This window comes from Epinephelus fuscoguttatus, linkage group LG16, assembly GCF_011397635.1.
Source record: "Epinephelus fuscoguttatus linkage group LG16, E.fuscoguttatus.final_Chr_v1".
NCBI classification, from domain to species: domain Eukaryota; kingdom Metazoa; phylum Chordata; class Actinopteri; order Perciformes; family Serranidae; genus Epinephelus; species Epinephelus fuscoguttatus.
The window spans coordinates 25,142,972-25,166,860 of NC_064767.1; the positions used below are offsets into that span (position 1 = coordinate 25,142,972).

Here is a 23,889-nt window from a genome sequence, read left to right on the forward strand (position 1 = left end):
CTGCAGCTGTAACGTTGAAAGATGAATTTATCTCTCATCTATTCTTCCCCATCTAGATTGTATCAGGATTAACTGTACCGCCAGTAAGTTACTGTTCACCTTTCTTCTTCTTCTCTTACTCTCACTGTTTCTGGACATTCATGTTTTATACTTGTAGCCATGCTTACAATTTCTTCTCTGCAGCCATTATGTGACCCTGGCATTTGTATCCTAAAGCTATGGCAATGGGAAGTCAATCAATGCAGTGAAATATATCTGACTTGCACCTTGCATTTACATAGACGTTTACACTTTATCATACTGAGTCCAAGAGCTATGGATGCATAAGAAATGTGTGGTGGTGTCGTGTGCCTCAGCTGTCCAGGAGAATGATGAGCAGTGGGAAGGAGATGGAGGGAGGCTTGAATTAATGACAAACCCAAATATGGCAGTCAGCTGTGATTCCACACTGAGTTGTTTCTAATTAACGAACCTTTTCACTCATGAATTCAGGCTGATATAAAACGCATGCTTTGAAAGTGCAGGTATTTTAGACATGCATGATTTCCCTGTCTCCCCCTCGCAATTCTTTTTTTTTCCCTCCTTCAGTATTTCACGCCAGTTGTAAATTGATGAGGCCATTCAAGGCACAGAGGAAATACAGAGTGTGATTTTATTATTCTCATTAACCTGCCTTGCAGAGCAGAAAGAAAGGGATGAAGAGGGAGAAAGAGAGAATAGATCTTGTTGTGGGATTCATGGTGGATATCTCTGTGTTTGTGTATGTGTGTGTTTGTGTGTTTCAACAAAGAGGTTACATTGCAATATTTTGGGAGGTAAATATCCCTGACATTTATTATTCAGGAACAGTGATGAATTAATAATTACTTCTCTGGAGTCATAATACGTGAGCTGTCTTCCTGTTTAATGATTCTGAAGTGACAGACACACTCTCTGTATCAGTAAATACCAACAGAAATGAGACAGTTTAAGCTCTATTATAGAGCGCCAGTGTCACATACTGTATATAAGGACACACTGTTCTCTCTGAAAACATGAGTGTCGGATCTCTTTGTGTGTGAAGTGTTACAGTATTTGAAGGTCATTGGCTGATGAGAAGCAGAGACTTGCACAACAAACGCCTCCACACAGAATCACATGATGTGACCTCTAGACATGCTTCTGTGAGCCAGCCCTTCTTAACACCTTTCTAAATGCTAAATAGCATTGTTCATGCATCTTGGATTGCATCCCTTGTTTGTGTATGCAAATAAAAAGCTCTAAGCTCTAATTCCCCTATCTAATGCTTTAAAAGGTCACTCTTGGTTTATGAGGGTAGTGTGAAGGCATAATCTGTGCATGCATGGACTCCAGTGGTTGTTATACCAATATCTGCCATGCATTTGACTGATTGCTTTATTTCTGCATTTTATTTTATTTTTTTTCGACTAATATATTCCAATTTCATTGAGCATCATTTTGCTAAAATATAAATAGATAGAGACAGAGTTAGTGTAGAACTGGTGGAATAATCACTGGTTGTATGTAAAAACCCCTAAATTTAACAAACCACACAATCTTTTAAGATGTTCGCTACATGCAGTAGTTGCTTTAATAACTAGCATCAAACGATGTAGTGTAAAGCAGTGTGTATTAATAGGCTGGATGATTTCACATAAGCAGTGGGAAGAATGCAAAATGAAAAATTACCATACAGCACTGGTCTGTTTTTGCATTTAAGTAAGTTTATGCTGAGACTTATTTCGGTCTGAATTCTTACATTTTCTTAGTGTAGTCTCTTTAGATATAAAAAAGATAAACTCTAGATATTTCTCACACGTAACTAAGCTATAATTCAAATGAAAAATATTTTGATTCCATTAAAATTTAATAGCATGCCAAAGGGAAAGCTACTGTTTAAGTAAAATAAAGGAAAAAAGGCAGGAAGCAGCGGGTCTTTCTTCAATAGATCCAGACCTAATTGTGTCATAAGAAAATGTTTAATTGAAGTTCTTGGAAAGAACTGTGTTAAGCCAGTGCATTTCCACTTATGAAGAGTTAGCATTTAATTCATTTTTTTTCTAGGTTATTATTTTTCGCTGTGTTATTTTTGTCCCCCCTTTTTTTCCGTGTTAATTAATGTGTCTTGTCAGGCGCTGCAGCTCCGGTCAGCTTGGTGGATGAAGAATTTCAGCACCGACTCAAAGAACACATCACTGTCAATTAGAGACCTAGGCTCCCTGGGGCTGCCCGGAGCTGTCTGAAGAAAACACTGCCACTTCGACTTAAACACTGTTAACAGGCACTGAGTGACAACAAACTAAAAATATGAACTAAAAATATCCCGTGACAGATTGGCTTTTTTTTTTTTTCTTTTTTTCTCGTCTGACATTCTGGTCTTCTATTATTCATTAACTTGAACTGCAGGATAATCACAATTTACAGTGTAGCCAGGATGCGGTGATGAGGGCAACTTTATGTGATTATTCTCCCCGTGACCTTCTTCGGCAACATCTCAAGGCAGTTTTTCTCCCATAATTGATCTTTTCCGAGCATCAATCTTTCGTTTTTGACTTATTCAGTGTGAAAAGAGCTGCGGGAGATTCTCTTACATGGGTATTACGCCTGTGCGCATGTTAGAAATGATAGATGAGAGGGTGATTAAAAGGGAAGATGCATAGAGGGTGAGATATGTACATATCTACTGCCTGCTAAGCTAAAGACTTAGAATTAATTGCCATTATTAATGAGTACTTATAATGTCTATTTATGGAAAAAAACTTTTAATATACATTGAAATTTTTGCCACATTTTTCTCGTTGCACAACTCCGCAGTCATTTATTATTTAAGGAATAGTGTTTTTATGATTGCTTCTGGTTTTTTGCAACCACGTTGTCCAACCCATTTATTATATTGCAGTGTATAGCAACACTGCTGTGTATACACTCACAACAGCAATCAAAAACGTGTCTGATTAAAGATATTTAACATCCTCTAACCAATTACAATATATTAGAGTAGATGTTTCAGTCTGGCTGTGCTACAAACAAATATAAAGGAACCCTTCTAATTTCCCCAGCTTTTGGTGTGAAGCAATTTAAAGTACTCGCCTTTACACTTGGATATGTAAAAGACGCTTTCTCAGTCTTTGGCAACATATGAAGGAAAGTGTCGAGCAAACTGCTTGATTCTCTCTGTTATCTAGGGAACAATTATAGTGTAGATGAGTCAACCTGAAGATAAAAAAGTACCTCCTCATGACAGCATGAAGTCATCCAGTAAGGGACTGTACAAAAATGACTGGGGTGTGGTGGGGCCTCAGATTTATTGTTTTGCTCTTTAAAAAACCCTCAGAGTTGTTCATATTTTTCTTTGGCAAGCCCCTTCACTAACATATCAAAATGATAGTAATCTTTTAATGTAACTATTATCAATGTAACAAATTCTACAAGGCTGAAATAAGCTGTAAACACAGAAGAGCACAATATTCAGCAAAAATATAAATGACCTCGAATGGCAATACCCACCACTTATTAAATAAAAGCCCTACTCTGTTTCTGTATGTTGCTGCATGTACAGCTGTGTAATCATGAGTACCCAGCGAAGGGAAAGAACAGTGAAGTCCTAGAAATTAAGGAGCAATTATAAGGATGTCCTTCATGGTTGCACTGAATTAGTTTGATAAAGAGGCTAACATGTTGGCTCAGTGGTCCTTGTAACAAAACATTAGCTGCTTAAATTAAGCTGGAAATAAACAGCGACATCCCCCAAAGTTCCAGCGTGCTGAGGGACTTTTCTGTCGAGCCAGCAGGTAGTTAAAGGGACAGTATTAGTATGTTTTAGGGTATTTATAGCTATAAGTGCATAGAGGTGTCATGTTAAAGGCACAGTTCACCCTGAAGGATGCGTGCATCTACCGCTAGCTCACCTAGCACCACTCAGCTAGCAAACATTACAGTTCAGCCGAGGAAGATGCATTACAGTTTACATCTCACTCTGTCATGAGGGTGAGCCTCTCGTCCATGAGTAGATGCACACCTCCTTCTACATGGTGATACGGCTGGCTGATGTAGTTCAAAAGAGAGAAAATAGATGCTACATGAAACTCACAGAAAGGTCTACATCTTTTTGAGTAACTGTGTCATGATTTCTGGAAAGAGACATTGCTGTTGACTTCTTCAGATGTATTTTTTGCCACTTTGAGCACCACAAGCCAAGTGCCATGTTGTTCCATTATATTAGAGAGAAGGCAGACAGCCAATTTCTCCAGCACTCAGCAACTCACACCAAAATAATTTAGATTGATAAATAGCTCTACAGGTAAGAGGAAAAATATGTTTTGATTTGGGGGTGAACTGTCCCTTTAGCACGACACCATTATGCAATTATTGCTGAAAATACTCGGTAGTGTGATGGCCATTAGATCAAGCTGTGTTCAAAACAACCTTTTAACATGTTCATTAATGAGCAGTCTCAGTTCATACAACAAATAAACGTAGATGCAAATGGCCAGAAACAGCAGATTAGTATTGACTGTCATCATTCTTTGTTTTAACACTATTTAACCTTTGCTTGCTTAAACACGTTCAGAGTGGCTTTTCAGTTAACAAGGCATTGATTGGACAATCAGGTTGCTCAGCTTCCTTGCAATGTGCGCTGGCTTTGATGTCTGCGTTGACGGTAATCCAGCAGTAGCGGCCCGCTGCTTGGTCAGCGAGTCCCTCTTCCCTCCACCTGGGTGAGTCACAGCATCGGGGCAGGCAGCACCAGTATCTGGCCTGTCATCCAGCCAGCTAGAGCTGATTGACTGGATAATCACATCTTCTCATGCTGCCCTGTGCCACACTTCTCCACTGTTCCCTTGGGCCTGAAGTCAATGAGGCAGGGAGAGATCACTGTAGATCCATCACTGCAGATAGATCACCATCAGTGAGGGCACCAGAGAGGGCTGGACGCGGCAGACAGTGGACTAAAGGACCTTAATGTCTGGCCAGCAGCTGCCAGTTTTGACCATAGACTGCACTACAGGCGTAAACCCAGGCCCTACAGTAGTGAATGTGGTGCAGGAATGGGCTCCTTAATACGATTGACCTCTTTTCCCCTTTCCTTTCTTTCCTCCTTGGAGAGCAACAAGGACAGGATGATGGAAGGCAAAGATCAAGCATGCTTTCAAGTCCAACTCCATTCCATTATTTCATATCTCTCCTCCTTAATCCCTCGCCAGTCGTCTGGTTTCAATCCTGCCCCGGTGTTTAGTGCTTACAAAGCAGAACTGTGCCTCTGAGATTGAGTGTGTCCCAGTACTTTGGCACCCTCAGATTTGCATACACATTGCATCGGGGCTTTGAAGATTGCAGAAAGGAGGAAATAAATAGCCACAAATGGGTGCAGGGGAATGAAGATGGCACCCATCTGAAATACTCCCCACAGTGGGCAAGGTATGCCGAGCCTGGGGATTTTAATACTGTCACAGTGGCACGTCCTCATTGGCCTGTTTGGTTATGTGTGCCCAGCAGGGGAACATCACAACTATACGGCAATTCAAAGAAGCTCTAAGACGGAGGCTGCATGAAAAAATAATGCTCTGCCCCAATTGGACCGATGTTGGAATATCTAAATGCAGCAGAGTATCTTAGGAGGGATTTTTTTTTTTCTCTTTCTGCTCTCGAGATCACAGAGATTTGGTGCAGTCGCTCTGATTTATCTGTGATTCTAAATTTGATTATCTCTCCTTGAGGTTTTTGGCACTGTGATTGTGTGTGACATCTCCGTTACTGCCCGCTAGCAGTGACACACTTTATGCAATATTAAAATGCTGGTTTCAGGAGTCAGTGAAGGAATGGTTCAGAGATGTGATGTATTATTAGTTAACAGCCATTTGGTCTTATTATTGGATTTAGTGAGACATTTAATAGAAGGTGTGCAGCCTATATAGTGTTACTGACAATATCAGCTACCTGCTCCTTTTCCTAAACACCCATTTATTTGTAAGGGTGCTGATAAAAATCACATTCTGTATTTCCTGTTTTTTGTATTACTAGATTTCCAGGGACAACAGCCTGTCGTTTTTGCTTTTAAAGGGTTGTTTTCACCATCAAGGACACTGCTTCCATTATGCAAGTCTTTATTCCCATATCACTATTTCATGTCATGTTGTGGACATGAGAGAAATCAAATACTGGGTAGCACTGTCGTAGGTAAACAAGATGGAGAGTGATGTTCTGTTGTTTAGTGCCGTACTCCGTCGTAGGCTTTTGGTAGTTATATGCTGCCACCAAGTGGCATTACAGGAACAGAGCGATATCACAAGAAACAAGAGAGCAGCTATTATGAGAAGAGTAATTATCCCCCGTTTCTTCAGACACTATACATTTACAGCAAAACAGTGTGAATATTGTTGGTAATAATAATGTGACTGCCTGATTACTGCCTCCCTCCTCCTGGTTTGAGGGAAATAGTGTTCAGTGAGAATTCAGAAATTTGATGCCCTATCTAATGGTGCGATCAGTACAGCAAATGCAAGTCAGAATGATGTGTTTTTATGGACCATTAACTATGTTTACCTTTAATGTTTTCTGCCTCTGTCAAACTGCTTTACTCATCCACTCTGTCCTCCTTTCGATCTCTCTATCTCTCAGCCTGTCTGTAATGTATTGGTTTGTATGCATGCATGTGTGTTAACCATTGTTTGGACTGTCCCGCAGGCAAAGGTCCAGAAACTATTTTTGCGGGTCAGAATCTGAACGATAATGAGTGGCACACAGTGCGTGTGTTCAGGAGGGGCAAGAGTTTGAAACTGACCGTAGATGATCTGCTGCCTGTGGAAGGTACTTCTCATCCTCTGTTCATCTGACAGAATCCTATTTTTCTCCTATACACCTAATTATATGTAACATTTTGTTGGGCTCACAGATTCTAGGTAAGACACGTGCTCTAGTAGTGTATTATCTGGTACTACTGTGCTGTTGTTCATCTGGAGAGAACCTTCATGCAGTTCTTTGTCTGAAAAGAGCACTGTTGATGCTCTCGTGTCCATTAAGGACCAAATGTTGCTGTTTGAAATTCACCAGGCATTGTTAAAAACATGTCCTCTAACTGAGCGATGTTGGATAAATGTCTTAAGATGGCTGCAAATTAAATAATAAGCAACAAAGTGCTGAATTTTGGGAGATCGTGGGAGAATTATAGCCATCCTAGTGACTGCTTATTTTACAATTATTTAGACAGACTTTCTTTGAGGCCTTGTTTCCTTAAGCAGTAAAAAAAGAGTTATTTTTAGACCATTCTGTTTTCTACTTGTCTGAAAAGGACATTTTGCAGCACCTGTTGTACAACCTGAAGAAGAGAAAGTTTTAATGACTAATTAAGAGTTCAAACAGAAAACCAAAACTTACAAAAAACAAAACTTTTGATTGCTTTATGATTTCACAGCTTAAATGAATTCATTATTGCAAGCCACTTTAATTTATTTTTATTTATTTTTTTTTTCTAGATCTCCTCACATCATAGTGTTATTGTCATTTAGATGCCATGTAGACAAACCCTTAATTGCAAAGCATCGCCCCTTGAATTGTCATATACCCCCAATAACATCCCCTCTCCCTCCCCCCCTCTGCTGATCAAAGGTCAAATGGCAGGTGACCACACCCAGCTGGAGTTCCATAACATTGAGACGGGCATTGTAACAGAGAAGCGCTTCATGTCAATGGTGCCGTCCAACTTCATCGGCCACCTCCAGAGCCTCTCCTTCAATGGCATGGCCTACATAGACCTCTGTAAAAATGGTGACATTGATTACTGTGAGCTCAATGCCATGATTGGCTTCAAGAACATCATTGCTGACCCCGTCACCTTCAAGTCACGCTCCAGCTATGTGACCCTCACTACTCTGCAGGCCTACTACTCCATGCACCTTTTCTTTCAGTTCAAAACCACCTCATCCGATGGCCTCATCCTGTTTAACAGTGGAGATGGGAATGACTTCATCGTGGTGGAGCTGGTCAAAGGGTAAGTGGTTGCAAAAGTTTGACTAACTGTTTCCCAATATTTTAACATTAGCTCCAGTCATATTCACTTTTGTTACATCTTCAAGTGCTTTAACTGGGCTTGTTAAACCTTAAAATGGTAAACTATAAGATATTTTGTTCTGTCTTAACTACATTTGACTATGTCTTTTGGGACATGAGTCATTGCTGTGGTTTTGTGCAGGCCTGCCATGAAATAACTTGTCAAACAATAATGTTGCCAGAACTCTGATATGCTTTTAGGGGAATTCGTAATTGAAGTTTGGCGTGGGTGGCTCTCTTGTTTTAGTTCAAATGAGGTAGCTACTAACGCTGCAGTAACCACACATCTCATCTCTTTGCACACGCATGACTTCATTTGTAGGACAGACCTACCTGCCACCAGGTGTGAGGACCAGCAATGCTTTAAACTGTGCTGAATATGTTTAGTATAAGTGCAGCAAGATTTGTTTATGTAAGAATCTCCATATGAATGGATTATGATTTTAACAATGCAGCTCTTAATACTATATGACAGTTTCCAAACAGAAAACAAGTCTTGACAGCTTATGCCATTACCATGGGAATTCAAATTCTTTTCTTATCACCTCTATGCCAGAATATTTACTGAAAGAGCTGTCGGCTATTACTGTTCTTTTTAATCTTCATGAAGGCACAACAAATACCCAACATAAAAGGGAATCAACTACACAAGGGCGCATTTCTTATTGCTGAAATGCGGCTATAGAATGACCTTCTTTTAAGTAATGCCTGAAGTTAAGGTATTATTCAATGTGCTAAACATTAAAGTCATACATTTTAATTAGAATGGGCATGCAAATCATAAATAGCCTGTAGACTAAAGAATTTAAGACCAATTTGTTCAGCACAGCCCACAACCTTTTGTTAACGCCGCAACCTGCCAATTATTTAGCCTCTTTTCAGACAGCTGCACTTTCTGATACTCTCATATCTGCACATTTGAAACCACAGGCAGGCACACAGCTACAGCAATGAACATGCACTCTCTTGCTTCAGTTTCCAGAGGTTTATAACACTTTTCTAATTCGCTTCTTCTTGATTTTATTATTCTTGCTATAATCTGATGCATTTGATGACAAATATGTGGGTAAAATAAACTGGACATGAATAAATATTTTCATATTTTTGGATCTTGGAAACATCAACAAAGCCTTGTCACAATGCCACGCTTTCATGTCCTTCTATTCTGTCCATGGTTGCATCCAGTCATGTTTTTTATCTGTTTCCAGTTACCTGCACTACGTTTCTGACCTGGGAAACGGAGCCCACTTGATCAAAGGCAACTCAAACAAACCTCTGAACGACAACCACTGGCACAATGTCATAATATCAAGGGACACCAACAACCTCCACACTGTCAAGATAGATACCAAGATCACCACGCAGACGACCACAGGAGCCAAAAACCTGGACCTGAAGGGTGTGTAGGCATAGTGAATTTATATGTATATGTATATATATTTTTAGATTTCACTAAACTGGGGCAGCAGTGGCCTAGAGGTAAAACAAGCAGGTTTGTGACTGAATGGTTGCACCAGCAGGATAAAGCCTGCAGGTGTGGCAGGAAAAAGCAGTGCTTGGCCCTCACTCATTATCACCACTGTGGCACCCTTGAGCAAAAAACTCAGCCCCCATCTGTTCAGTAGCCAACAGTGATGGGGTGCGTGTGGGGAGTTCTTAGGAGAGACCATTTGTACTCAGCAGACCAACATTTAATAAAAGTTATTTTAAAGGTCCCATATTATGTTCGTTTTATGCTTTGTACTTGTAATGTGGGTTTCTACCAGAACATGTTCACACACTTTAATGTTAAAGAAGAAAAGAAACATTTCCTCGTACTCTCTACCTGAATACAGCTGTATTCATCCCCTGAAACGCTCCATTTTAGAACCTGTTTCTTTAGCCCCCTCTCCCCGAAAGAAAAGCCAAGCCTGTTCTGACTGTGCAGTGTGTCCATGTCTTCCGTGCTCTGGGTGTCTCTGCACTGCCATTGCAACTGTAAAATAACTAACAGCACTGTATCAGTTTCTCCCTGTATATAGTATAGTTGTGACATCACAACTTCAGGAAATACTTGGCAGCTCACTTAAAGGCAAAAGATTCTTAATACAGATTATGTGCATTTCTCTGTGAACTAAATGTTATGGTACTTACACAGTCTTTATATAACACATATACCTGCTTTATAATTTAAAGACAGGGGAATCTGACTTTTTACCATTTAGGGCCTTTAAGGAGTCATTAGGTAATAAGATAAAACTCTTTTCCCACTGGAAAGATAATTGGCACAAGTAATGTGCTACATTGCAGAATGTTGTAATTTCTGTTATCAAAAATTGCTAATGAGACACTACAAATTGGATGACAAATTACTGGATTGAATGTAAAAAAACAATATTGAAATTGTATTATATAAAAATATAATTTGATGCAATAAGAAATTGATAATTAACCTACTGCACGCTCACCTGGATAAAATACTTTATTAGACGACTCTCATCATTAATAAGAGATAACACAAAGAGTCTGATATTCAGTGAGGAAAAGTCACTATGATCCCACTCACAATGATGTGCTTTTAATCTTTAAAAATGCTCATTACTTGATATGGTAAGCTTGGTACCATGCTTTCTTTCCACTAGGGGTCAGTATTGTTATATTTCTGCACAGGTAACCTTTACATTGGTGGCGTGGCTAAGGAAATGTACAAGGAGCTGCCCAAACTGGTGCATGCCAAGGAGGGCTTTCAAGGTTGTCTGGCATCAGTGGATCTGAACGGGCGGCTCCCAGACTTGATGTCAGATGCTCTGGACTGTGTGGGGCAGATAGAGAGAGGATGTGAAGGTGAGTTATCTCTCAGACTGCTGGGGGAAATCCTGTTGGCAATATGTTACTTTCAGACTTTTCTTTGTCTGTGGAGTTTAGAACACGTTCTACCTGAAGCTCAGGTGTAATGGTTTGAATAGTGATAGATGCCTAACAAGAGAGATGTTCCATTTAAATGCAAATTCACTGATAAACCTCCCCTAATTACTTTGGTTTCCCTCAGTATCACAGAACTTTCCCAAAGGGTCATTGCGACACTATGCAGTGCCCAATTGCTGCTGAGTTCTCCCATCCTCATACTTGTCCAACAAGGACTCACACACACACACACACACACACACACACTCTCTCTCTCTCTCTCTGAAGCACACCCACACTGCCAACCTGTGGCACATAATTTAACATCCATAAAGTGTGTTAGTATTCTGTTAGAATGCATCAAGCTCTGACACTCCTCCACAGGCAATCATTTCTGTTTCACTTAGCCATAATCTGATTATTCTCTCTGCCATATTTGTACTGCCAGTGTTATTTCCCATTTTATCCCCATTCTGTTTTGCTCTATGCATGCTTGCTGGATCTGAGAGTTTGCCAGAAGCAATCCTTTTGAATTATGTATGAAGCCTTTGTTGCATGCATGAATATCATTTGCCCAGTCTAATGTGTGCACCACATCCAGAGACAATATTTGATTTATTTTTCAACTTCACTCACTTAGTTTAATTTCACAATTCATCCACTCTTTTTCTATTGAGTACGCAACTTCTGATCTTTTCATGTTCCCGACATTACAAATGTAATCGAATTCAGCGCCCTGTGCGGGTCTGTCAAACTTGCGGTTTTCGTTTTGTGCCACACAATATCAGTGGTAGCTCTCAGTGGAAAATGGCTTATATGATAACACATTTATTGAATTGTACGAAAGGAGTCAGAAGGCAGCATACATTTTGTAGATAGTATTTGACTACAGCAGGGAAGATACATTAGATAAAAATGTAGTTTTCTTTTGCTGAACACAATGGACAGATCATATCTACTTCCCATAGTAATGACCTAACCGTTGCATGTTTTTTCTTCATACTGCTGATGCCATTTTGAGAGTAGTTGCTATCACAGCTCGGCTTAATCCAGCCTCCATTACACAATACAATTTTTCCCCTCTGGCTCTTTCTGAGGACAGACATCGGCCTCATTACTCGCTCTGTCTCTCCTGCTTTAACAGTCTGTGTTTCTGTTACTCCATCTCTGACGTCTTGATGCTTTACTAACAGCTGGTATACTTTGCCTTTCCTTTCCTATTATTTTGCTGACAAAAGTTGCATTGATGAAAGCTGACTTGCAAGGTAGATAGCTTTGTCTGTTTGATACAGAGTCTGATATCCCCTCCCCCTTTGCATCAATTCCTCTGCCCTCCCCACTTCTCCACAGTCTCTACCTCCACACTTTCTACTCCCTGAACAAGATGACTGCCTAATTTGAATTCACCCACCTGCCATATGGAATGGGCTTCAGTCCCATAGGAATACAAGTATCATTACCATCTTGTATCAAAGTCTATGGGGCTCACATTTTGATTTGCACTCACATGTTGTATCTTTTTTTTTTTTTTTTTTTTTTGGACATAACTTTGGTTTTATGCCACGGTCATGTTTTTTATTTATTTATTTTCAAGGGTTTTTTTAGAGCTACTTTTGCATGCCTTATACTAGTGTTAATAACAGTGCTTTCTCCTGCATGGATTTCCTATTTTAAAAAATTAAGGTTTTTACTCAACCTCCAATAGTTTCATGTTTTAAATTAAATTAATTGTTAATTAATTGATGTCAGAAATCCCGTGTTTACCAACGCCATATTCCTGTTATAGTCTCTGGCACTCTATTACCACTCTGTAAGTAGAAATTAAATCAAGCTGCAGGGTTCAGCCCTTTAAAATTAAACAGCTGAAAGTGTGCTGCAAAACAAATGGCACCAGTGCCCAGTAATTAAAGTCAATTCAGACACAATTTGATAAATAAATAGCAATATAACATCATTATAGTATTGAGTTTGTAATAAACATTAAGTAATTAAATTATTTTCCACTTCATGCAAATGAAAGATTTTGTCAGCAGTGGAATCACCAGTCGATCACGTAGTTAGATGCAATCTAAATCGACTTATATTCAAATGTATTTCAGAGTCATTTCTCATCGTGAATTAAAGTGTTGTTGTTTTTTCTTGTGTCAAAAGGGAGACTGTGTGAAGCATTTTACTTTTTGCATTTTTCAGCCTTGAGTGGGCTAAAGCAAATGCTTAAACTATTAAGCAGTTACCATAGTTACTCCAAGGCTGAGCAGCAACTACACTGGCTACGCTTAATGCTGCTTCCACATGGATTCAGGCAGATGGTGGATGGCGAACCAGACATCATTTAGTGGACGAGAGCAGGATGGTGAAATTAGGTGAAGCCAGTAGAGAACACTGGCAGTGGTAGCTGTAGACTACACTGCCAAAGTGAAAATATTTAAACTTTTTGCCTCTTTCTTAACAATGGATGTTATGTAGCTCTTTCCCACAAGGAGAACTTGAAGCTGCATTTTCTAGCTACATGCACGACTAGAATAAGTGCACAAATAAACAACACTAGATAACTGTACTTAATATATTTTATTCCATTCTTTGTACACAATACAACACCACCATAAATAAATATTGTCATGTGTGTTTTGTTTGGCCGTCCTGCCAGTCCTTCTGACTGACTCTTTGTTTTTCCCGTGCCGTCCAGAAGGTTTTGTCCGTCTGCCGTCTGTCTGAGTCCATGTGTATGCTGCTTTTTTCAGAGAAGAGAAAATATAAGGATGACATTGTAATGCGCAGTCTGTCAATTGTCAACTTCACAAGAGTAAATAAAAACACAATGGAATAGAAAGATAGATGTGTTCCAGTGGGTTAATTATCGCTATAAAGTGGAGTGCTGCACGCAAGCAGTAGTACAGTATGTGTCACTATTCAGATTATATCTTTATGTGTCATAGATGTAGTTCAAATATCCAGATGAAAAATAACTGACAAATAAAAGTGGCCACAATCGTAGAGTAAATAGTATAAAACCAAAGTAATTCAATAATTAAAATATTTCACAAACTTAGATATAGCATATGAGCAATGTTCATCCATACTAACCCGCTCCATTCCACTAACATTTCTCCATAACTGAACTAACTCAGCATCGCTGTCACACAAACAGGTGATAGAGTCTGTACAGCTGTGCACTCACTGCACTCTGGCTCAGACTGAGAAAACGACTGACTGACTGATGCGCCGATGAAATGATGGAAATAAGATGCACAAGCACGATGATTAAACACTTTGACTGTAAAAAGCATGATTACATCGCTGTTTAAAAGCACATGGATAACTCAGGCTCCTACTGTTTATGAACTGAGTATCATTGTCCTCTGACCCCGTTCACAGCTGGTAATAAGATGCATTCTCTGATTACACTAACCATCTGCACAGGTGGTCAGGGATGCCTGACAGTTGGAAGAAGGAAGGGTGAACTGGATAACAGTGTGCACTGTAGACTGTAGACACAGCTTTATAAGATCTAGACACAGTTTAAATACACGCTACTCTACAAAAGACAGATGAACCGTCTCATAAATATTCTGTACTCTGCTACTCTAAGTATATAATGTAAAATAAAATATGGTAATCGCTAATGACAGTTTAATCCAAGGGCTGAAGACATTTAAATACCTTAAATGTTAAAATGTTTTTGTATGTGTGTGAGGTCTTTATTGTGTCTTCTAACTGAATATATTGAGGGGTTTGGGCAGGCATTTGTCTACAAATTTGAAGCATTTTTTTATGGAAAGAACACAAAATACATCTAAATATACAGTTGTTAGTGTTGGTAGCATATGTTGTTTGTTCTGTGTGCTTCCATTTGCAGAAGCCTATTGTCTGTATGTTCTGCGTGACATTTAATTCAACTGCAGACTCAATCTGCAGACTGTGCTGCTGGTTATTATAAAATTCAGCTCACCAAGTTACCATTTGTCTCCATATTCAGGCCCCAGCACGACGTGCCAAGAGGACTCGTGTGCCAACCAGGGTGTGTGTCTTCAGCAGTGGGAGGGCTTCAGCTGTGACTGCAGCATGACGACATTTGGGGGACCGCTGTGTAATGATGGTAGGATTCCTCTTCTTGGTTCTTTACTCTCAAAGACCCAACAGGTTTTGTTTATTTTTTATTCATTTGACAATTACAGGGTAAACATGTCTGTTGGTATACTCTGTGCAGGCCCATCCATAATATGAAATAATGGGTATTTTCATTTAATTAAAATCAAATCAAATATCACAAAATAACATACCTCATACACATCTCAGATCTTAAGATGCATAATTCATTCCATCTGCTAATTAAACTCGTCCAGGAAAATCTTGGTGTCAGACATTCAAAGGTGGGTGTTATTATCAACAGCAGGGTCCTTTTTATCCTATGCTTTCACACAGTGCTTGTGTTCCAGCTCATTATTGTTTCCTGTCTGTGCTCTATATTTGTGTCCTCACGAAGCATGACGTTTGCCAGAAATATGACACATTTGCTTTGTAAACTTTCCAACTGAACTAAGTAGAGGCCCAAACTGTGCTGCGTGCTGTAACTTGGTCAATTAGAATGAGTCTTGACACAACTTGTTTTTCAATAGCTCTGCTTTGAATGTATATTGTCTTCACTGAGGGTGTTGAGAGCTGCTGGGAATCTGTAGGGCAGAAACTTCCACGTTGTGACATCTGGCTGACAGTTCAGTGAAAGCTCATTAAAGTTTGAGAGATGTACCACTAGAGGGAGCAACAAACATTGTGTTCTGCTAAATAAAACATCAACAACAAGTCAATCAAGTAAACAAAATAATTGACAGTAACCACAAATGTGCTCATTATTTATTATAGTTTAAGCAGAAGATTTAAGCTTACTTTGAGCCACATGATGCAATTTAAAAGTTCTGTGGTATTAATCTCCCTTAAAGACAGTTAAGTAGGCGTTTTGTTTAAAGGACTCTGAGCTCATTAATGTTTAGTTTTTGAGAGAACTAGGGTAATGTCTGCTCCTCCTTTAGAAAATGGGCTACTTCCTTATGCAAAACATGCACAGGGGATTTTGTTTGGTCATTATTTTCTTCTGCAGCAGTTCACACAGTAAGGGGTGAATGGGCAAAGTGCTGAACTACATTAAGGAGGAAAGAACAGAGCGGGCACTCTGGAGATGACACAAAAGCAGAGGAGAGAGCACCATAAATGTTAATGCATTCTGTGTCACTTCTACCAGCTTGATAAGACCCCATCTTTTGTTATCAGCAGAAAGTGTTAATAGATTCCCGTGCAGCCTTACGCGCCGGACATATCTGCTGCCCGTGATAACACTAAAAGGATTCTTCTGTCCATGAGATGTGAGCTTGAGTGTAGCTCGTCCTGATCCCAGCCCTGCTCTGCTCGTTTTACTCTCCCTTTCATTCCTCAGACCATGTTTGGATCAACAGAGGAGTAGGGCTGTGCTGGAGGTGTTGAGGGATATTTTTGATGGCGAACTCCTCGTGAACCTGCCTTGTGCATTAAAGGGAGAAGAAATGCAGTTTGGAACTTTCTTTTTTTTATATATCGTTCTTCCTGTCATACATATTCATCCTGAGCAGGCCCATACAGCTCATTTTCAGCGCTGGGAGTAGAGTGGCTCACAGGACATGTACGCATATATTATATCTGAGCAAAAGTGCTCTACCTGCCGACTCTGGTTACTGTAGCTGGTCTCATTATTCCTACTGACCTGACAAGACAATAGGACGGATCAATGTGCAGGCCCAAGGGATGCAATATGTTACCACAAAAAAAAACATACTTTCCAAGAAATCTCTTTCACTACGGATGAACTAGTCCTCAGAATAGTGATGCAAGGCATCCTCACTCTGCCAAGGAAATTCTATGAGTGGGAAAAATGAAGCTGGAGATGGTGGGGTTTTATCTATGTTGATGGATTGTCATGGGGATAGAGGAGAAGGGGGAGCGGCAAAGAAACGAGAGAAGCGTCTCTGAGGAAAATATCACTTTTTACCAGCTATATTTGCATAAGCTGAAATGCAGGCAATTTACAACAGAGCAATGGGTCTCCGAGAAAGCAACTTACATGGGGAGCTCACTGCATTTCCACATATTTCTCTAGAGGGTAGTCTGCCTTCTGACAAGGAGAAAAACTCCATTTCTCAGCCCCTGGCCCCATAACATTCACAGCCGGGATGCATTGTACAGCCGTCAGTCACAAATCATAAGGGAACTAATATTATGCCTGATAGTACAATACCATCTCATTGTTCAGCTCATGTAAATTCAAAATTTAAATCATTTTAAACGGAATAATGTGTTGATACTCGTGCCCAGTTGTGCTGTAAATTTACTGTCAACCTCAGTTTACTGCAGTGCACTCAATCTCAACAACAAAAGAAAAAACAGCATGCGACAGTGACTTGCAATCAAATTAATGTAATTAACAGTTATTGTAGGAGGAAACAAGGCTTGGGCAGTATATTTGTCTTATCTTCCTCACATTTTACCGCAGTATATAATATATGATGGTGTTTATGTAAAAGAAACAAACCAAAAACAAAAAAAAAGTAATTGTAGCACATGTCACTGTCTACACTGCCTACAATACTGCATTCTAATATGCAGTTAGCCTACTTGGACAAGTCTTGCTGGGCATAAATGATTATGACCCATGGAATAATAAGTAGATAGAAAAGAAGCATCCTTCTTCCTGGAAGACCTGATGACACGTGTTGCTGCAGCAGATACGGTAACATCATTGGGCTAAACAGTCTGATCTTGTTGAATAAAATGATGTGGCAAATAAACTGATTTTGTAGCAATACTCCCAGATAGGGGCAGGTGTTTTTTCTTTTTTCTTTTTTTTTTTAACTAGTCGCATAACATTATCCCCGCCACTCGCAGTCTCCATCTTTCTGAGCTCAGTCCCACCAGTAGAGCCTGACGCCTGGTGGTGTGCACGGTGCACTACATTACATCACCTCAATACAGCATCTCCATATCAGTTTATTAGAAAGAGGAGCATCTGTATTTTTGAAGGTACTGAAAATCAAACCTTCAGGATTTCTAAATACCCTGCTATACCGTAACACCTTGAAACCGTCCAAGCCTAAAGGAAGCACTGATCTGTTTTAAGAATGAAAACAATCAAAAGCCACTCTGGGCCTTTCCTTGAAAAATACATCATATTTTGTAAAATGTTCAGCTAAGCTGAGATGATTATTATTTTGACTAAAACGGTGTTATTAAGTACTTTTGGCAATCTGAAAGTACTCTTTTCCTCTGAGGTTTGTCGCTGTACAGAGAGAAATGGGGCATCAGAGATTTGGCATCATTTTTAAACAAGTGAATTAAAGAGAAGCGTTGTTTTAAATTACTGCATTGCAAGCTATGGCCTAACATGCATGGCTTTATAACTGTTTGGTCCTGTGGGGGATGCACATGAACATACAGTAGAAGAAAGAGGAAGACATCAGTGAGATCATGAAGTGACAAGTTCCCCTATCAGAAGAGTATCTTTAGTAAAATAGAAAATGGCATGTATTTAGTAAACGGCATTCTTTGCTCTTCAGTTTTTTTCTATTTTCAGGTCATACTTTGCTCTTTGCAAGTAATTCTATCTGTCCTCAAAAGTCTACAGTAGGTGTGGCGTGTGTGTGCTGCATGTTTCCACATACACTCTGCACTGGGTTTCATTTTTCAGAGCAATCCACCATTTTTTGGCTGCGCTGTGAATTTGCTATGATAAAAGTATTTCAACTTCTCAGAACAGTGCTGCACCTTTCAGTTCAGAATGATTGGCGGGATGATGACATAGATATAAAAACAATCTTCAGATCTTCTCTTCATCTTCTCCCAAACACTCCCAGTGATGTGCCAGTACTTTTTTTGAATGAACTGTGGACACGGTGTCTTAGAGTTGTATTTTTAGAACCAATTATCTCCACTGGATACCTACAGTCAGTGAAACTAGGGGAGATAAAAAATAAAAAATGCGTGCCATGCTGGCCAAGATGAATCTCTTTCAGTTCGTCATGCACGTGAGATGAACTATGATAGTTAAGACTGATGTTAAGCTTGCATTTGGTCTCATCACTGCAAGCTGTTTTTGATGCCAGTAGGAATAAAATGGCATGTGGAACACATTTCCATTAGTGACCCAAAAAGGAGACACAGACTGCATGTATCTATGTGTGATGAAGTCGTCAGTAGTGTTGTACAAGCACAAACCGATGCTGGTAATCAGCCAGCAGCAGAACATTACCAGTATCTTCTTAGCTTAGAGTATGAGTTGATAATGCCATATTGCATTTTGTCCTCTCTGTAATGTCCATTGGGGTAGAAAAAAAGTGTTCTAGTTTTCATTCAGAAGCTGGCTTGGCATGTGTGTGTGTTTGTGGGACTTAAACTCCAGTCTGGACTTCCTGAGGGAGTTCGCCTGCAGTGGTCAAGCATCTCAGTGTAATGTACAGAGACAAACAGAATGGTGTTTGCTGTTGAGCTAAAGTGGGTCGAGGAGATGCTACGGAGAGGGGTATGCCTGGCCTTCACGCAATTTTTGTCTCGCCTGATTGCTCCTCCAGCCAGTCTTATAGCCAGAGCTATTAGTGCCATGTCAATATTGTATCAACAATGGAGGTTGTGTGGGTCTCGTCTCCATTGTCTCTGCCCAAGGGGCAAAGACGAGTCCCTCTCACTTGATTCTAATGTGTCTGAGTCAATGCTCATTCTTGTGCCTTTATACCTTGAGAATAGTCCGTCTGGGCCCCAGGCTCAGCATCTACTATGCCATTTGCATTAGACAGGGGTCTGATTTTTCTTAAGCACAAACATAAAGTAAAAGACCCTATTTCTGTCATGTGATATTCTTCATATAGTCTAAAGGCAGCCACTACACAGAGGAACCAACACTGACGCGTTTGTTGCGTCAGTCCACAAAAGCCAAAATTCAAATAAATATTTTAAAAAGACTAGAAGCTCAGAATTTAAGATAAAAATGAAGAACAACCAATTCACAGAGAGGTGGATTCCACTGACAATTATTGTATTTCAGCAATTCATCATGTCCAATTTTGCAAGGATTCTGCAGTGTCTGAATTTTTGTACTCACATTATTCAAGAGTAGCATTGAGAATTTACATGAACAATTATTTGCCCCAGTTTAGCCTCTTGCAAAACTTAAGGCATCTTCTTAGAAATTTCTTTTCATTTAAAATAGGGCACTTGTTTTCAGTGCAGTCGTGACGGTTCTCCAGATTTAACATGCAGATAAGCACACACACACACACACACACACACACACACACACACACACACACACACACACACACACACACACACACAAGCGTGCAGGAAGAACAGCAGACAGTTTTGTCCCAGTCTTCTGTGGTGGCATGCAAGGATTAGACCACTTAGTTTGGTTTCGATCAATATAAGGGGACACTCAGTCCAGTAGTGAGGCCAAGGGGATATGAGGCACTGGAGTAAACAGCCTGCTGTCACATGGAAGTATTGTTCTCCTTGCCCTGGATGTGGCCCTCTTTTAATGCAGCTCAGCCAAACAAATCTATGGGTCTGAAAGTATTTGGGCTTCAGTGTGTGCTGAAAGCTTGGCCTAGTATTGAACAGCCATTGTGCCCCTAGATATGAGAGAAGCAGTCTTAAGTGCTTCTGTGTGTTCACTTCAGTAACCATTCCCCCAAATGTGCACAGACACTTACACGAATCATAGCACCAATGTTAAGTTTAACTGATTTGTTGCAAAGCAGCTGAAGGCTTTTCTAATGTACAATCAAATAACCATAACACTTTAGCAATGGAGAGGTTTATTTATTTATTTATTTATTTATTCTAATCGCTACATCATCCTTGAAACAGTACATTTTTATGCCTCTGTTTCAATGACAGCCATGGCCAGAGGCATTATGTTTTCAGGCTGTCCGTCCGTCTCATTCTCATGATCTTTGTATCTCAGAAACTCCTTGAGGAAATTTCTTCAAATTTGGGACGAACGTTGACTTGGGCTCAAGGATGAACTAATTAAGTTTTACTGGTTACTGGTCACTTGCACTTCATGTCTGTCTTTTGTCGTGGATGTGATATCTTCAGAAACGCTCGGAGGGAATTTCTTTAGATCTTGCACAAACGTCCACTTCAAGGATAAACTGATTAGACTTTGGTGGTCATAGGTCAAAGGTCCCAGTGACCTCACAAAATACGTTTCTCACTGTAATTCAAATGTCATACAATAATGATAACAAGAATTCACACAAATGTCTAATAAGATAAAATGATGAAGTGATGATAATTTATATCCAAAATGGTAAGTGGACTGCATTTATATAGCGCCTGTCTACCTTACCAAGAAAGCACTTTTAGAATTTGACTCTCACTCACCCATTCACACATTCATACATCAGTGGTGGCCAAATTGCCATAAAGGCGACAGCCTGCACATTGGGAGTAACTTGGAGTTCATTGCCTTGCTCAAAAACACTTCAGCATGCAGATAGGAGAAGCCGGGGATTGAAAGGCTAACCTTGTAGTTGAAGGACAACCCGCTCTACCTCCTGAGCCACAGCCACCCCCAAAAATGTCAAAGGTTAACTTCCCTGTGACATCATAATGTTCTGCAGAAACCCTTTTCTGGCCATTACTCAACGCCACACCTTAGGGACAGAAGGGAGACATTTGGTCAGATACTAAATTGGTGACACTAATCTTTGGTGCCCAGCTTGAACCAGTGGTGATTGTGTAGATTTTCTGTGCTGCGATGTGTGGAAGATGTGTGGGAAGCATCCACGTTTTAAATTTGTAGCTTCTTTGCAGTAGCAACTCTCATATCTGAAGCATTGTCTACTGTCATAGCTACAACTTTGAGTTGTGTCCTGTTCCTCTGTTAGTCTACCACAAGCTCACTGGCTTTGATGATATTGAGGTGATCGTCATTGCACAATGTGACAAAGCTCTCTATCAGTCATCTTTAAAAATAGTCACTAAGTGAAGACAACATATTTCTCACAGGAAGTCATTCACTGGAAATCATACATGTTAACAAAGTGATAACTTCCATTGCTCCAAAAATACCCTTCATACCTTTTGTTAAATTCCCCCAGAGTCTTCATTACATATATTATAAGTAGAGACATTTAAGGATTTGATTTATATTTGGCTATATATATTTGTGAATTCCTTTTTTAATATTTTGTCATGAATGGTTTGGGTGTTTTTAAGGGATTTATTGAAAAATCTAGATACCAGTCGTACTTAAGTACATAATGTATTTAACAGATTGATATGAACCTAGTATTTATCACCATCTTCTCTACTACAAAAAGCAGAAACCAGTGTAAAATCAGCTATTTTTTAGACATTTTATACTAGGTCTTATTCTGCTTTCATGTCTCTAAAGTACATGTCAGTGTCTGAAGCTGCACAGTATAGTAGGATGTGGCTCTGCACCTTTTTTCACATATATTTCATAGCTGCTGTTGTTGCTGGATACCGAGTAGGACTCTTTCTCAAGATTTTTATCCGTCCTGAGCTATCGAATGAGGCTTTATCGTGATGTCTTCTTGTTGTTCCTCTTTTACTTTCACTTATTCTCCACTTTCAACTCAATATAAGTGGTCACTGTCTGGCCTAATTATTTTTCAATAATTTCCTCGTACTGATTGAGCGTCTGAATTTAAATGGGTTTCTGTGCCAGGAAGCAGTGGCCATATGTGGGTAAAGGCTGTTGGCATGGAAACCAGGTCTCCTTTCCTCCCACTGTGGATGCTGTAACATGTCTGTAACTTTGTCCAAACAGTGCTATCTCTCAAAGTGATGTAGAATCACTAACATGGTTTAGCTGGGTTGATAGAATACTGAATTTTCATCAGTTTGACATACATATATACATAGGCTGCACATGACTTGGTAGTTCACTTGACTGATGGTACAGCATAGAATCCAGCTGTGAGGAGACATGACACTTACTTATTATGTGATGTCGCTTCATGCTGGCACAGTAGCATTAGTATGTAGGAGCAGCAGTGTCTGACATATGTCGGATTGCTTCATAAGGCCATGCTGCTGTTCATATGGTGAGACAGAGCTCTGATGTGCCCTCAGCTGGAGAAAGCACTTCCTGTGCTATTTTCTATTACATGAGTTTTTGAACATTATTTTTGTGTCAATGAACAGTATGCGGTCAGATCAGAGTTGAGCACTAGCCTTACGCACATTTAGTTGTCTTCATTGTAATCTCTGCTGTAATCAGAATCCCATCTAGAACTCATTGCAGTGCAGTGGTGAGAACCTAATCTTTGAGGTGGTTTTTATTAATTGGTAGCCTGGAGGGGCATGTTGACAGGAAATAAGAAGTTGTTGTTTCTCCACAGCACAATGCTAATTAAAGTGTTGACTAGAAGACAGAATATCTGCTAAACTACCCTGCTGGGTAATACACTAACACCGTGAATATTCCCCTTTCTCCTAAACTCGGGCTATTGAACATGACACCCTGGAGAACTGTGGTGAGACTCTCAAACATCCCTAAAAAAACAAAACAAAACAGATTGCTTGCTTGTACCCAACTATTTAAAAACTTTCTGAGGCTCCTGTCCTCTTGACATTCTGTGAATGATTCCACAGTCAGAAGTCATTTAATTGAAGAGAAAATTTGATTTTCAGTTCAGTGAATTGCAAATTGAGATGCTGACCGATTTCCCAATAAACAGAACACAGAAGCAGTGGATTGTTCTGCAGTTGGAAACAAATTATAGACATTTATATAAGTCATAGTATCTGAGTACAGAACAACGAATGTATGTTACCCCCCCTTTGACAGGCTGGAGGTCAGACTTAACTTTACAGTAACAGCATGTGCAGAAGCAGACAAAGAGACCAAACAATACCGTCACTGTGACAGATATAATTATGAAACCCACCTGCTTGGAGAGATCATTTCTT

At 39.8% G+C, this 23,889-nt stretch overlaps 1 protein-coding gene across 15 annotated transcripts in view; it reads left to right on the top strand.

Annotated features, from left to right (window-relative positions):
* The window catches only part of LOC125903859 (neurexin-1a), a 403,149-nt gene that overhangs the window by 250,932 nt on the left and 128,328 nt on the right, over positions 1 to 23,889 (top strand). For 10 of the 15 annotated variants that reach the window (XM_049601023.1, XM_049601022.1, XM_049601027.1 and 7 more), the window contains 6 exons: positions 57 to 83; positions 6,685 to 6,807; positions 7,606 to 7,987; positions 9,255 to 9,445; positions 10,696 to 10,869; positions 14,906 to 15,025. In XM_049601023.1, coding sequence (XP_049456980.1) covers positions 57 to 83; positions 6,685 to 6,807; positions 7,606 to 7,987; positions 9,255 to 9,445; positions 10,696 to 10,869; positions 14,906 to 15,025 — 1,017 coding nt within the window. The remainder of the gene's footprint in view (positions 1 to 56; positions 84 to 6,684; positions 6,808 to 7,605; positions 7,988 to 9,254; positions 9,446 to 10,695; positions 10,870 to 14,905; positions 15,026 to 23,889) is intronic. The other 5 variants (XM_049601032.1, XM_049601040.1, XM_049601041.1 and 2 more) reach the window with 1 other exon arrangement.